Source organism: Prionailurus viverrinus, chromosome B4 (genome assembly GCF_022837055.1).
Source record: "Prionailurus viverrinus isolate Anna chromosome B4, UM_Priviv_1.0, whole genome shotgun sequence".
Lineage (NCBI taxonomy): Eukaryota > Metazoa > Chordata > Mammalia > Carnivora > Felidae > Prionailurus > Prionailurus viverrinus.
In genome coordinates, this window is record NC_062567.1 from 11,419,120 (window position 1) to 11,431,862 (window position 12,743).

Sequence of the window (12,743 nt, forward strand, 5' to 3'; positions counted from 1 at the left end):
ATGTGCTTTATAGAATACTTTGCACTTAGTGTCAGTATTATTTTATTACAGCAATACTGCTTAAGAGCCACAATCTATATTATCGTTTAGGCTGGCGTTTTTAAAGCTTGGTTGGCAACACATTAGTGGACTGCAAAATCAATTTTTAAGAACAAAACAGAAAACAACAGCAAATAGAGTGAACACATTACACATGAGAATAAATATTGTTCCATGTAATTTTTGTTTCAGTTGTGTAGTGTGCTGGGCTGCAATGTCAAATGTATTTCTTATTATGGGCCGTAAGGCAAAAAAACCCTGAAAAAAACCATCGCAGTAAGCTATGTGTGCTATTAGACTATTTCACAATTGGTTTTTGTCAAATCCTGGTTTTGAAAATGCCCCCCAATTCAAGTTTAAAGTTTTAAAATATCTATTAGTAAAGATATTTTTCAGTGACCTTCTAATACATAGTTATGTAATAGGCTGGGTGCCATTCTAAGATATATACATTCTCTTAGAGATCTATATACGTATATATCCATGTACACGTATATATACATATACACGTATATATACACATATATATATCTAAGCTATAGAGATAGAGAGATATATATCGTATATATATGATATATTTATATCACCCAGCCTGTATTTTTTTAATCTTAAAACAATTAATGATGAGGAAATAATATCAATGATGAAGTTTTCACTAAAATCCACTCTTTCTGTTTGGGTCATGTTGGTGGTTTGTATGAGGCCTAAATTATTATGTAAAGGCACTTTATAAAAGGATATATACACTAAATTTCATTTTATCCAAAATGTCTAATGTTTAGGCACAATTTTCTTTCAAATCTCTGGGTAGCATACACAGGTTTTATTTGTGTCTCTTTATGTTTAAATCCGCTCTGATAATATAATACAATGCAAGGCTCAATTTCTCATCCTTCACATGTTGTTTGGGACAGAGACACTATAACTATTTTCCTGAAAAGCAAAGCAAAAATACATAGAGAGAGAGAGAGGGAGAGAAGGGGAGAGAGAGAGAGAGAGAGAGAGAGAGAGAGAGAACCCACGAATGAGAATATTCAATACAAAGAGTCTATCTAGATTCAAGTTTTCAGAGTCAGATGGTGTTGTGTTGATTTACTATATGAACTTTTTTATGTTTCTTTTTTCCCAATAGTAGATATTGCACATTAATTACCAGGATTAATGTTTTGAATGTGGTCATTTAGCAGAATGCAGATTAGCAGGCACTATTCTAGAGCTGATATCAACTGAATTGTTTTATGGTGGGCAAAAACTAACATTGCTTATCATTTACATTACAGAAATCAATTTCAGTTTTCTTCTTTCTGCTTTAGTTTTCCAGATTTTCTACTTATTTCAATCATAATGATAAAACCCATGTGACAGAACATACTTGGACTAAATCTACGGCAAAAACATAGTTACCCAAAGCTGATTCCTTTCAAATACATTTTCTCTAAAATGTTCTCAAGTTAACGAACTGCTAAAACCTCTTTAAATTGAACTCCTTTAGGCCCCACAGAGATGAAAACACAACCCAATTGATTAAATTGTAATTCTGTAAGTTTCTGAAATAGTTTAAATATTGTAAGTTTCAAAAGCCCTAAGAAAAAAACTAATTTGCTTGCTTAGGCTCAAGATAAAATATTCTGTCTCCCTTTGTTAAGTTTGTCCAGAAATTCCTAACAGTTTACATTGGCAGAGTTTATAGCTCTGGCTATCTTAAGATAACTAAACTAAAGTTAATTTCACCAGCTTGTTTATATTTTCAAAACAGTCACAGGCTTGATAATATCAACTACCAACCAGCATGCACACCACTGTTTGGTCTAAACTTTTGGAGTGCCCTCACAATACCTGGAGATTTTTTTTTTAATAAAAAAAAAACAATGGGGAAGATTTCCACCAAATTACTAATTTGGTCATCATTACTTAATGACACTGTCTTTTTTTACCCCTGCTATCGAGTTTTGGAGGGACCTTGCATTTGTTGCATGGTGGGTACAGAAGATGATACATCCTGTCAGAGAATGTTCACGAGGGAGTCTGATACACAATACTACTTAATTATCTCTTGGCCGGAGAAGGGAAAGTCTGGTTTAATATCACAGAACATGGGGAGTCCTAACTTCTGAACCATGAACACTCAACTAGACAAGTGTTCTTCTTAATATCCTATTCTGAGTCACAGCATAACATCTACTCAGATCCAAGGTTTAAAAGAGGCAGGCCTTAAAAAAAAAAAAAGTCTTCTGGGAAACTAGAAATTTGGGTAAAAAATGGGAATTGCATCTCAGTTTTAGTATTGAACTTTGATGGGTGATTGATGCTCACTGATAATTCCTTGATCACTGACTGATAAATGCTGGGTAAGCTAGAAAGAGTTTTGTGAATTTATATATATATATATATTTATAGACTAAAATTATTTATGAATCATTACTAATGACTCAGTAAAATGTAGCAGACTAGTATGGCCATTTTAATATAACCATACGGACTGAATTTTCTTATATGCCATGCCACAAAAAACTATAACTGAATTTTTTCTCGTGAATCAGTTGTTTTTAGAATCACTAAAGGCAATCTTAAGGTTCATAGGGGAAAATAACTTTGAAATTAGGATTTTATACTTTTATAAAGTGGAAGTAAGACCTTATAAAAATAATGGAAATTAATAAAATGTACTCTTAATAAACAGGAATGTAGATTCTTACAAAAAATAGGGTAAAACATTTAAACACATATGTATGTTACTCTTTGACCACAACCCTTATTTAAGGTTACTGGAATCTATATGTATTCTATACATATATGTAAATCTGGATCAATATATGTGCAGAGAGTGCATCTATATGTTTTCACATATATATGTATATAGAGATAGTTAAATAGATCTATATATGTGTGTGTCTATACGTATAATCTGAAATAGTCAAATTCATGGAAGCAGAAAGTAGACCAGTGGTTCCAGAGGCGGGGATGGAGGCAAAGGGAGATGTTGGTCAAAGGATACAAAGTTGCAGTCATGTAGGATGTATGCTAGAGATCTAGCGTATAGCACGGTGAGTACAGTTAATAACACTGTTACTAGGAGTTTGCTAAGAGAGTGGATCTCTGGTGTTATCACCACGCACGGGCGCACACACGCACGCGCGTGCGCACACACACACACACACACAGAAGTAACTTTGTAATGGATGGATTGCACAGTTGGGTGAATATAGATGGAGCCTATAGATGGATGTCTTAATTAGCCTGATCACAGTGATTATTTCACTGTGCCTATGTATACCTTAAACATCATGCTGTATACCTGAAACATGTAAAAATAAAAATGGTTATAGAGTGTTTCAGGGACAAATATGCTAATTTCCCAGCTTTAAATTTTTTTTAATGTTTACTTATTTTTGAGAGAGAGACAGAGAGACAGAGAGTGAGGGGGAGGGACTGAGAGAGAGAGAGAGAGAGGGAGACACAGAATCTGAAGCAGGCTCCAGGCTCTGAGCTGTCAACACAGAGCCTGACATGGGGCTTGAACTCATGAACCGTGAGGTCATGACCTGAGCCAAAGTCAGACACTTAACTGACCGAGCCACCCAGACACCCTCCCTTCATGTGTGAATTTTAGATAGCTTCACTGGACTGTAGTTTGGGTTGTCCTATGTTATTAGACATATATTACACAGGAAGACACTTTGAGAAGGGAAGAAACATTGCCAATCATGCATGATAAAATTTTGTTGCTTATAGCAATATTGGGTTTTTCAAAAGTTTCAGTGGATAATAGACATTTTTGCATTTGAAATGGCTAAGAAATTGGGGGCACCAAATATATCGTATCCAGGAAAACTTTATTTGAGATAGGGATTCGGGTTTCCTGTAAATCCCACGCAGCCTTCTGATCTCTGCTAGAAATACTGTCAGAAGTCAGAACGACAAAAGCATGCTTTCTCAAAATCGGGCCACATGTCTCTTGACATGGAGCATCACATGGAGCTTAAGAAAAGTCACGGACACATGCATGATTTACTGCCTTTCTTTTCTGGTTCTGCTAAGATTTCTGAGGGACAGCAGTTTATGTCTCTGCCCTGATGGGTTGTTTTGTGCCTTCCCTGGGGACAAACACCCACCCAGTGAGGACGCTGCTGTTGCCATTTAGTAGTGGTTTTCAGGCCCCTATCTTCAGATCAAGTATAAAGCTAGACACATAAGATGTCTATTTGAAAGTCAACAGTATCAAGTGATTTTTTCCAGAAACACAGGTGCTACAAAGGTGATGGAAAATTGTAGTTTTGTTATTGTAATTTCAGACTTCCTGTGAATTGCCTGTCTTTTATTGGGGTGAAAGATTCTCAGTGGCATCTATAGCTTACTCATTTATAATAGGGCCTTGAATTTACATAGCATTACAGTAACCAAGAATGGCACATGACATCCAGACTGAGAATCTGTGGGCACTTTGTCTTTAAGAATGGCAACATCGGTTGAGGCGCCTGGGTGGCTCAGTTGGTTAACTGTCTGACTTCAGCTCGGGTCATGATGTCGCATGCGGTTCGTGGGCTCGAGTCCCATGTCGTGGTCTGTGCTGACAGGTTGGAGCCTGGATCCTGCTTCAGATTCTGTCTGCCTCTCTTCCTTTCCCGGCTTGAGTCTCTCTCTCAAAAATAAATAAACACTAAAAAAAATTTTTTTTAAAAGAATGGCAATATTGGGGCACCTGAGTGGCTCAGTCAGTTGAGCCTCTGACTCCTAATTTCGGTGCAGGTCACAATCTCACGTTTAATGGCATTGAGTCCCACATCGGGCTCTGCATTGATAGTGCGGAGGCTGCTTGTGATTCTCTCTCTCCCTCCCTTCTCTACCCTTCCCTGGCTTGCGTGTGTGCTTTCTCTAAATAAATAAATAAATAAATAAATAAATAAATAAATAAAATTTTTAAAAAAGAACGGAATATTAAGATAATGGACTCAGTTTTTCGATGCAGTCTAAAGACTTAAGACTATACTGCCTAGTAAGAAAAGAAATAACGTGCATAGTAATTTTTAAGAACATCGAGAAATAACAAATTATACCTGGAATATTCCTGTGTTTGTAACTACCATGTTAAATTTGATCAGCAGGAAAAAGGTCCTTTCCTCACAAGTATTCTTGGTTTTTTTATTAACATGGCCAAAAAAAAAACAAAAAACAAAAAAGAAAAAAGGACTCTAAGTGTTGTCACAGAGCTTTGCTATGGACTGGAACGAACGTGTTTCCAGGAAGGAGGCAGTATCCTGCAGGGCACAGTGTTGACCCGAGGGAGAGCCGAAAGGGTTCAGGGCAGGGTGAAGTAAAGGAAGGGCACACACGGAGTTACTTGGGGCCCCATAAAAACCACATGGCTCCCGGGCCGGAAAAGCCCTTGTGTGTTACCGTCTGTTGAAAGAAACGTGTCTGTGCGTATCCCAATGACCGCCCTGGGATTTTGTTTTGTTTTGTTTTGTTTTGACTAAAGCGTGGGCTTCCTTAATTGGGACATCACACCATGTCGTGGACTCAAGTTCTTTTTCAATCCCACCTCTCCTTTTTTTTTTTTTTTTTTTTTTTCCCCTAAATCACTCTGATAAGTCCAGTCCATTGAGGTTGGAAATTATGAATGGCGGTCCTGATCGTTACTTTCTCTTCACAGCTCGGCTGATGGGTAAAGTAAGATTGGCATTCAAATGTACTTTCAGAATACATCCAGAGTGCAACCCTTTTACTTCCTGCCACAACTATTGCTCTGGCCCAAGGCACTGTCCTGCCCCACCTGGCTTAGAGCACTGGACCCCCAGAAGGCCTCACGGCTGCCGAGACCCACCAGACAGAGCGTGTCTGATGAAACCAAAGTCAGAGGCCATTCCCTTGCTTAGAATCCCCCAGTGGCTCGCGAGATGTGTCCTTCTTGGAAACAGACTCATCCTGTCCATAGCACAGTCTGCGAGGCACTGGGTAAAGCAGTTTATAGATGCAGTGGCTCACAAAGTTTTCTGATCCTGTGCCCTCATCACCTCTCCAAGCCTCTTTCACGTTCCTTGGCTTCTAGCAGCCCCCACCTCCAGGAACCTGAGCACTCTTTCCCCTTGACCCCAGCTCCTGCAGATCTTTCCTCAACTTTCCTCAACCTTAACACCATGGTCTTCCCTATCTACCCCATTTGATATCACCACCTTCCCAGTATTCCCTACCTCCCCTAATAGACTGTCTTTTAGAGAAGTTTTCAGTTCAGAGCAAACTGAAGCAGAAAATACACAGAGATCCTGTACATTCCTGTTGCCATATGCACAGCCTTCCCCCCATCAGTGTCCCCTACTCGTGTGGTGTGTGTGTTATTGTCCATGAACCTAAGGGACCCATCATCATCACCCAGACCCTATAGTTTACACTGGCCTCACTCTTGGACTGAACATTCTGCGGATTTTTAAACTTTTTAATGTTTATTTTTGAGAGAGAGAGAGAGGCAAGTGGGGGAGGGACAGACAGAGAGGGAGAGACAGAATCCAAAGCAGGTTCCAGGCTCTGAGCTCTCAGCACAGAGCCTGACGTGGGGCTCAAACTCACGAGCATTGAGATCCTGACCTGAGCCCAAGCTGGACGTTTAACCGACTGAGCCACCCAAGTGCCCTGAACATTCTGTGGATTTGGACAAATGTGTAATGACCTGGATCCCACACTGTAGTGTCTTACAGAGTTGTCTCACTGCCCTAAAAATCCTCTCGTCTCTGGCCTTTGAACACCCCTCTTCTCCCCACTGACCGCTGGCAACCACTAATCCTTTCCCTGTCTCCATAGTTTTGCCTTTGCCAGGATGTCATCTAGTTGGAGAGATACAGTTATGTAGCCTTTCAGGTCAGTTTCTTTCACTCAGGAATATGCCTTTAAGATTCCTCCCTGTCTTTTCATGCTTGATAGCTCATTTCTTTTTAGCATTGAACAGTGCTTCTGGTTTTTGTTTTTTTCTTCCTATCTAGTGCTCATCATCATCTCAATGCATTTTATTTGACTCATTTGTTTTTTGTCTGGAATTTCCACTTCCCCATGTCTAGTATAGCCCTAATGGGGGGGGGGGTTCTATTTTGTTCTCTGCCATATCCCAGTGCCTAGAACAGCGCTAGTGTATATTAGATGCTCAAGAAATATATGTTGAATGGAAGAAAAAAGATATTTTCCAAAAGGTACAAAAGTGACTAAATGTATCTCCATTCATATGACACCACATAATATATAAAGTACGTTTCAGTCTACGCGAAGGTCATAGCTAATGTCTTTCAAAGATGTTATCTAAAATGCTTGCTTAATCCAGACCCTGGGATGTAGTCAGACTTCTGCAGGTACTTGATTTCTATAAAAATGTGAGCTCTCTGAGAGCAGAGATCTATCTTGCCTCATTTGCCACTATATTCTGGGCACCGAGAATAATGCCTGGCACACAGTAGGTGTTCCAACGATATTTATTGGATGGATAATCATTCTATGTCAACGTATTGGCTTTCTTATTTAATCATTTGTTTTATCTATCGAGTAGGTGGTTTTAGTGAACCAAAGAGATGTTTAATAATAGTTTATTTTTGAAGTAATGACTTAAACACAACTGTAATTTGTTACGGTGTTTGGTCCAAACTCAAGCATGATTTACTGCTATCATCTGAAAAACTAATATTATTTCATCTTTTCCATGGGTGTTACTAGTCTGTTGGTTAAAGCAATGTCAGGAGAAAAAAATGTTTATTTATGTGCACATGTTTTATGAATGTATCACATGCTAAGGGGTAACGACAGACAGATGAGCAAATGCTTCAATGGCTTTGGATTTTGAATGGCCAAAGACTATTCAATTTATTAAATTAAAGATAAAGCTAAGTAAAATAGTCCTTTTAGAAAATAGATGTTGGGAAAAAAAAAAAAAAAGAAAATAGACGTTGAAAGTCTCCAGAAAGACATAAAATAGGAGGGTTATGTCCTCTTCTCCTGAACCAAAAAACAACTAAAACAAGAGAGTCTCTGTTCTGTTGAGGAAGTATGGAAGGATCTACTTCACGAAGGAAAAAAAAAATACGACATCTCTGTGGATGAATATAACATATGGTGAGTGAGGAAGTTCTTATAAACTTACCCATCATTGTTAACATCTGACACTGTGACTGTATATCCAAAATAAGACGCCATCTGTGAAGGGAAACCAGAAGATGACATAGTTTATGTTCAAAAATAATTTTTATAGTCCTCTCTCAATTTTCCCTGAAGGATGAATCTCATTGTGGCAGACTTTTGCAGTGCATTCATAGAGTCCTGGACATGGACAGAGTCTTAAAGTCATTTAGTCTGATCCAACGCATAATTTCCCTCTCAGTACCTCTGACATCTGCTTGGACATCCTCTGCAGATGTTCAACAATCCACTCATTCAATCTGTGGACACAATTATTAGAATTTTCTTTGCAAAACTGGCCGCTCTGTGACTTCTAGTCCTTACTCCTATCTACTTCTGCAATCTTGAACCTCACAGAATAAGTTTAATTCCACTTCCATATGAAATTTCATATGGAGATATTTGCAGCTGGTGCACCAGCTTCTTTCTTAGAGTTACCACATGTGATACCAAAGAACAGATGATACCCCATGAACGCACAGCCAGGAGAAGCCTTAAGTAGGATATACACTCTTTGCTTTGGGTTAAATCATTGAAATATAAAAGTGGCTTTAATTTCAAGGGAAATCATGTCTCAGTATCAATTCACATTGAGTTTATTGTCCACTAAGGTTTCTAAGTCTCTTCTGAGTATAAGTAGTGTGCCACAATCTCTCCACATTTTAGCTCTTAAGATGTTGTTTTTCAAGCTATGTTTTCAACATTTACTGTCTTTTCAGATTTGGCCCATCGTCTCAGCTTGTCAGGATTTTTTTTTGCTTCCATATTTCGGCATCGAGTGCTTTAGCTGACTTAGTCTCGCATAATCTACTAATTTAGTCTACATTCCACGAGAAAGGGTGCTCCACAGAGGGCAGACTTTGGTCTGTGTTGTTCACTCTTCTGTCCGTGGTCCAGCTCAGAGTAGGTGCCAGATACTCTTTGCAGAGGGACTAAATACATGGGTTAACAAGAGTCACTCAATAGTTAACGTCTCCTACCTCTTTTCTCCCCTCCAAACATACGTGGTTGCTAGAGACTGAATGCTTGTGTCTCTCCCTTCGCCCCCCAAAATCAAATATTGACCCTAACCCCCAATATGATGGTATTAGGAGATGACGCCTTTGAGAAGTGATGAGATTATGAGGGTGGGGCCCTCATGACGGGGTTAGTGCCCTTATAAAAGAGACCCCAGAGAGCTCTGAAGCCCTCCTTACACCATCTGAGGACATACGACTATGGCCATGTATATGAATCGGGAAGCCAGCTCTCACCAGATACTGAATCTGCCTACCCCTTGATCCCAGGCTTCCCAGTCTTCCAGAACTGTGAGACATAAACATTTGGGTTTTTTAGCCCCCCAATCTGTGGCATTTTTATAATAGTATTCTAAAGACTAAGATACAGGTGCCAGGTGCAAAAGGCTCTTGGCAGAGGGAACAAATGCACGAGATAACTGTGCAGTAACTCAGTTCTCCCACCTCCCTTCTCTATTCCAACCATCTACAGTGAAATTCTTACTCCTAGTGTGGCACTGTGTGGCCTTCGCTCAGAGGAATTTCATCCCTCACGCACTGAATTCTGAAGTTCAAGACTGAACAGCTAGATGGTACGGAGGGCACAAAGTTATAGACAGGCCAAATTTAATAATATTTAAAGACCTTCTAATGATAAAAATGTGAAACAGAGCTGGACAAAAGAGAAGTCTTGCCACATTTTCCATAAACCATTAAATACCGTCACTTGAGAATAGTTAAAAAGTTGTAAGTTCATCCAGGTTCACTATTGTCCCAGCCTTCCGTCTCCATATTTACCGTAACAGTGCATGAGAGACATTGCCAAACACTTTGTTGAAAACTGCGGAGTAATGGATAGACTAAAGCCCCAATTTGGGGGGAGAATACAAAAAATGTGCCATGCTCATTAAAAAACTCTATCAATCAAAATTGCTTGACAATGACATTACTGCAAATCTGTATCTCTAGCTAAGAGGGGAGCATCTAAGGATCTTCAACCACGATCCAGGAGGCCAAGATGTAACTTGGCCAGACTCTAATGTGGGGCTTCCTAGAAATTCAGCAGTGTGGGTTTCTGGTTATGGGTTGCCCAGAGAAACTGATTCAACTCATGATGGCTCCCTAAACCATATCACATTCGTTGTTTAAAGAAATGTGCCAAATTTCCACAGATCACAGTACCCAGGAAAACTCAGGGTGGTGAATGAAGTATGACCTCAGAGAATGATAGGCAATTAAGCTTTTCTTAATAAGACCTCGGCCAGTAACAGTGGGTGAGGAGCGATATCTGGCCCCTGGAAGGAAGGGACCAGAACCAGGTAGCTTGTGAACCCCCACATAATGTTGCTTTGGGTGGAAGGCTCCAGTCACAGTGAGGAAGAGAGACAGAGTACAAGCCCATTGATTCCGACTGATACAGTGAGACCTAGGAGAAACCTTTATCTTTTCAGAGGGAAGGCATATACCTGGAACTCACCACTAAGCACGCTCCATACAGGACCAGAACATAACAGGATTGCTCTCAGATCCTAGCAGTTAGCGACATTACAACAGGAGAGCTGGGATCCTGTCTGTCAGAGGCATGGTTATATTCCCAGGGCCCGCAACAGTTCCTAGCACACAGTAGGTGCTCAGTAAACATTTCTTTTATGAATGAATAAATGGTATGAACATTGCAATTTACTATGAGTACCGAGTGACATTATTTGATATTAAAAGGTCTTCACCTGTTCACCAGTGAAATTCTGAATAAAAGTCATATCTGTAGAGTTAATGATTGAAACCTGAAATCATAGAAATGAGATAGGTTATATCATTTGACAGAATTGGAGAAAAAACCCCACATTTTAAATTATAACTTAAATCAGTTTTAAATTTGGGGGAAGAGTGGTAAACAGTTAATGCTATGTAAAACAAAAATGCAATCCCATAAGAATGAGCTTTAAAAAATCCAACTGAACTTTTATTTATGGTTAAGTCTCTGACATTCTCAGATAAAATGCATGCTTACTAATCTGAAAAGGGAAAACAGAAATTGAATTCAACTGAATGCTCACAGCAATTAACCTGCTGGCCAGTTAATTCACCTAATTATGATTTTTATCCAAATTCACTTCTGTGTTTATGTTATGAAAAATTGATGATTATGGCTCTTTGCAAAAAAAAAAAAGGTTAAAATTAAAAATGCTACCCAGATAGCAAAAATATTACTTTTAATTCTCTTCAGATATTATATTTACTAGAGTTTTAAAATAATAAACATTATTTAAAATATAACCTTTTCTGGTCACAAGGTGTCTTGATTTTCTTTTCCTACTTTTTTTTTTTTTTAATTTTTTTTTCAACGTTTTTTATTATTTATTTTTGGGACAGAGAGAGACAGAGCATGAACGGGGGAGGGGCAGAGAGAGAGAGGGAGACACAGAATCGGAAACAGGCTCCAGGCTCTGAGCCATCAGCCCAGAGCCCGACGCGGGGCTCGAACTCACGGACCGCGAGATGGTGACCTGGCTGAAGTCGGACGCTCAACTGACTGCGCCACCCAGGCGCCCCTCTTTTCCTACTTTTGTGGTAACTAGCTCTAATGGGTTTGAATAGTGTCCCTCCAAAATTCACAACACCCAGAGTTTCATAAGGTGACCTTATTTGGAAATAGGGTCTTTGTAGGTGAAACAGATTCAGGAAAATGAGATGAAGTCATCCCAGATTTCGGGTGGGCCCTATGTGCAGTGACTGATGTCCTCTTGAGAAAAGGGGAGGACACACAGACATGGCTGGAGGATGGCCGTACGAGGCCAGGGGCAGAGACTGAAATCGTGCTGACATACACCAAAATCAGGTAGTGGCCACCTCAAGCCAGAATAGGTAAGAAAGAGCTGCTAGATGCAGGAAGCGTGACCCTGCCTGACGCTTTGATTCCAGACCCTGGTCTCTTGACCTGTGAGAAAATAAATCCGTGTTGTTGCAAGCCACCCAGTTTGTGGTCTTTTGTTGTGTCAGTCTTGGGAAACTAACACACTAGTGCCATAGCGATCGATTTTCTTATTTCTGTCGTAGGAGCCGTATGAAAACGCTCAGCCTGTCAGCGACAGTGTCTTCTGCAGTTTGTCCTAGATTATGCACAAGGATCATGCTGGCTTCGTGGGTGGGGACCTGTGCTCCGGTCCCCATGTTCCAATGGGCCCCACCCTTGGTTTAATGCCCAGCTGGTGCTCTCCTGAAATTCTTAATCATTTGAACAAAGGGCCCTGCATTATCATTTTGCACTGGGTCCCACAAACTATGTAGTACATCCTGTACATAGATCAGGAAAAAAAAATCTAGCCTCACTTGTTTTTCTTCCTTTTTAGTAAGCAAGCAAGCAAGCAAGCAAGCACGGATCTGTAGGGGCTCACGATTAAAAGACATAGTAAGCCACTTAAAAGTTGCATGGAAGAGGGGCGCCTGGGTGGCTCAGTCGGTTGGGTGTCTGACTTCAGCTCAGGTCATGATCTCACAGCTCGTGAGTTCGAGCCCCGCGTCAGGCTCTGTGCTGATAGCTCGGAGCCTGGAGCCTGCTTC

General features: G+C 39.9%; 1 protein-coding gene across 1 annotated transcript in view; it reads right to left on the reverse strand.

Annotated features, from left to right (window-relative positions):
- The window catches only part of ITGA8 (integrin subunit alpha 8), a 206,746-nt gene that overhangs the window by 122,150 nt on the left and 71,853 nt on the right, over positions 1-12,743 (reverse strand). Inside the window, exons 11-12 of the mRNA XM_047868227.1 lie at positions 10,910-10,966; positions 8,153-8,205 (exon numbers count right to left, since the gene is read on the reverse strand). Coding sequence (XP_047724183.1) covers positions 8,153-8,205; positions 10,910-10,966 — 110 coding nt within the window. The remainder of the gene's footprint in view (positions 1-8,152; positions 8,206-10,909; positions 10,967-12,743) is intronic.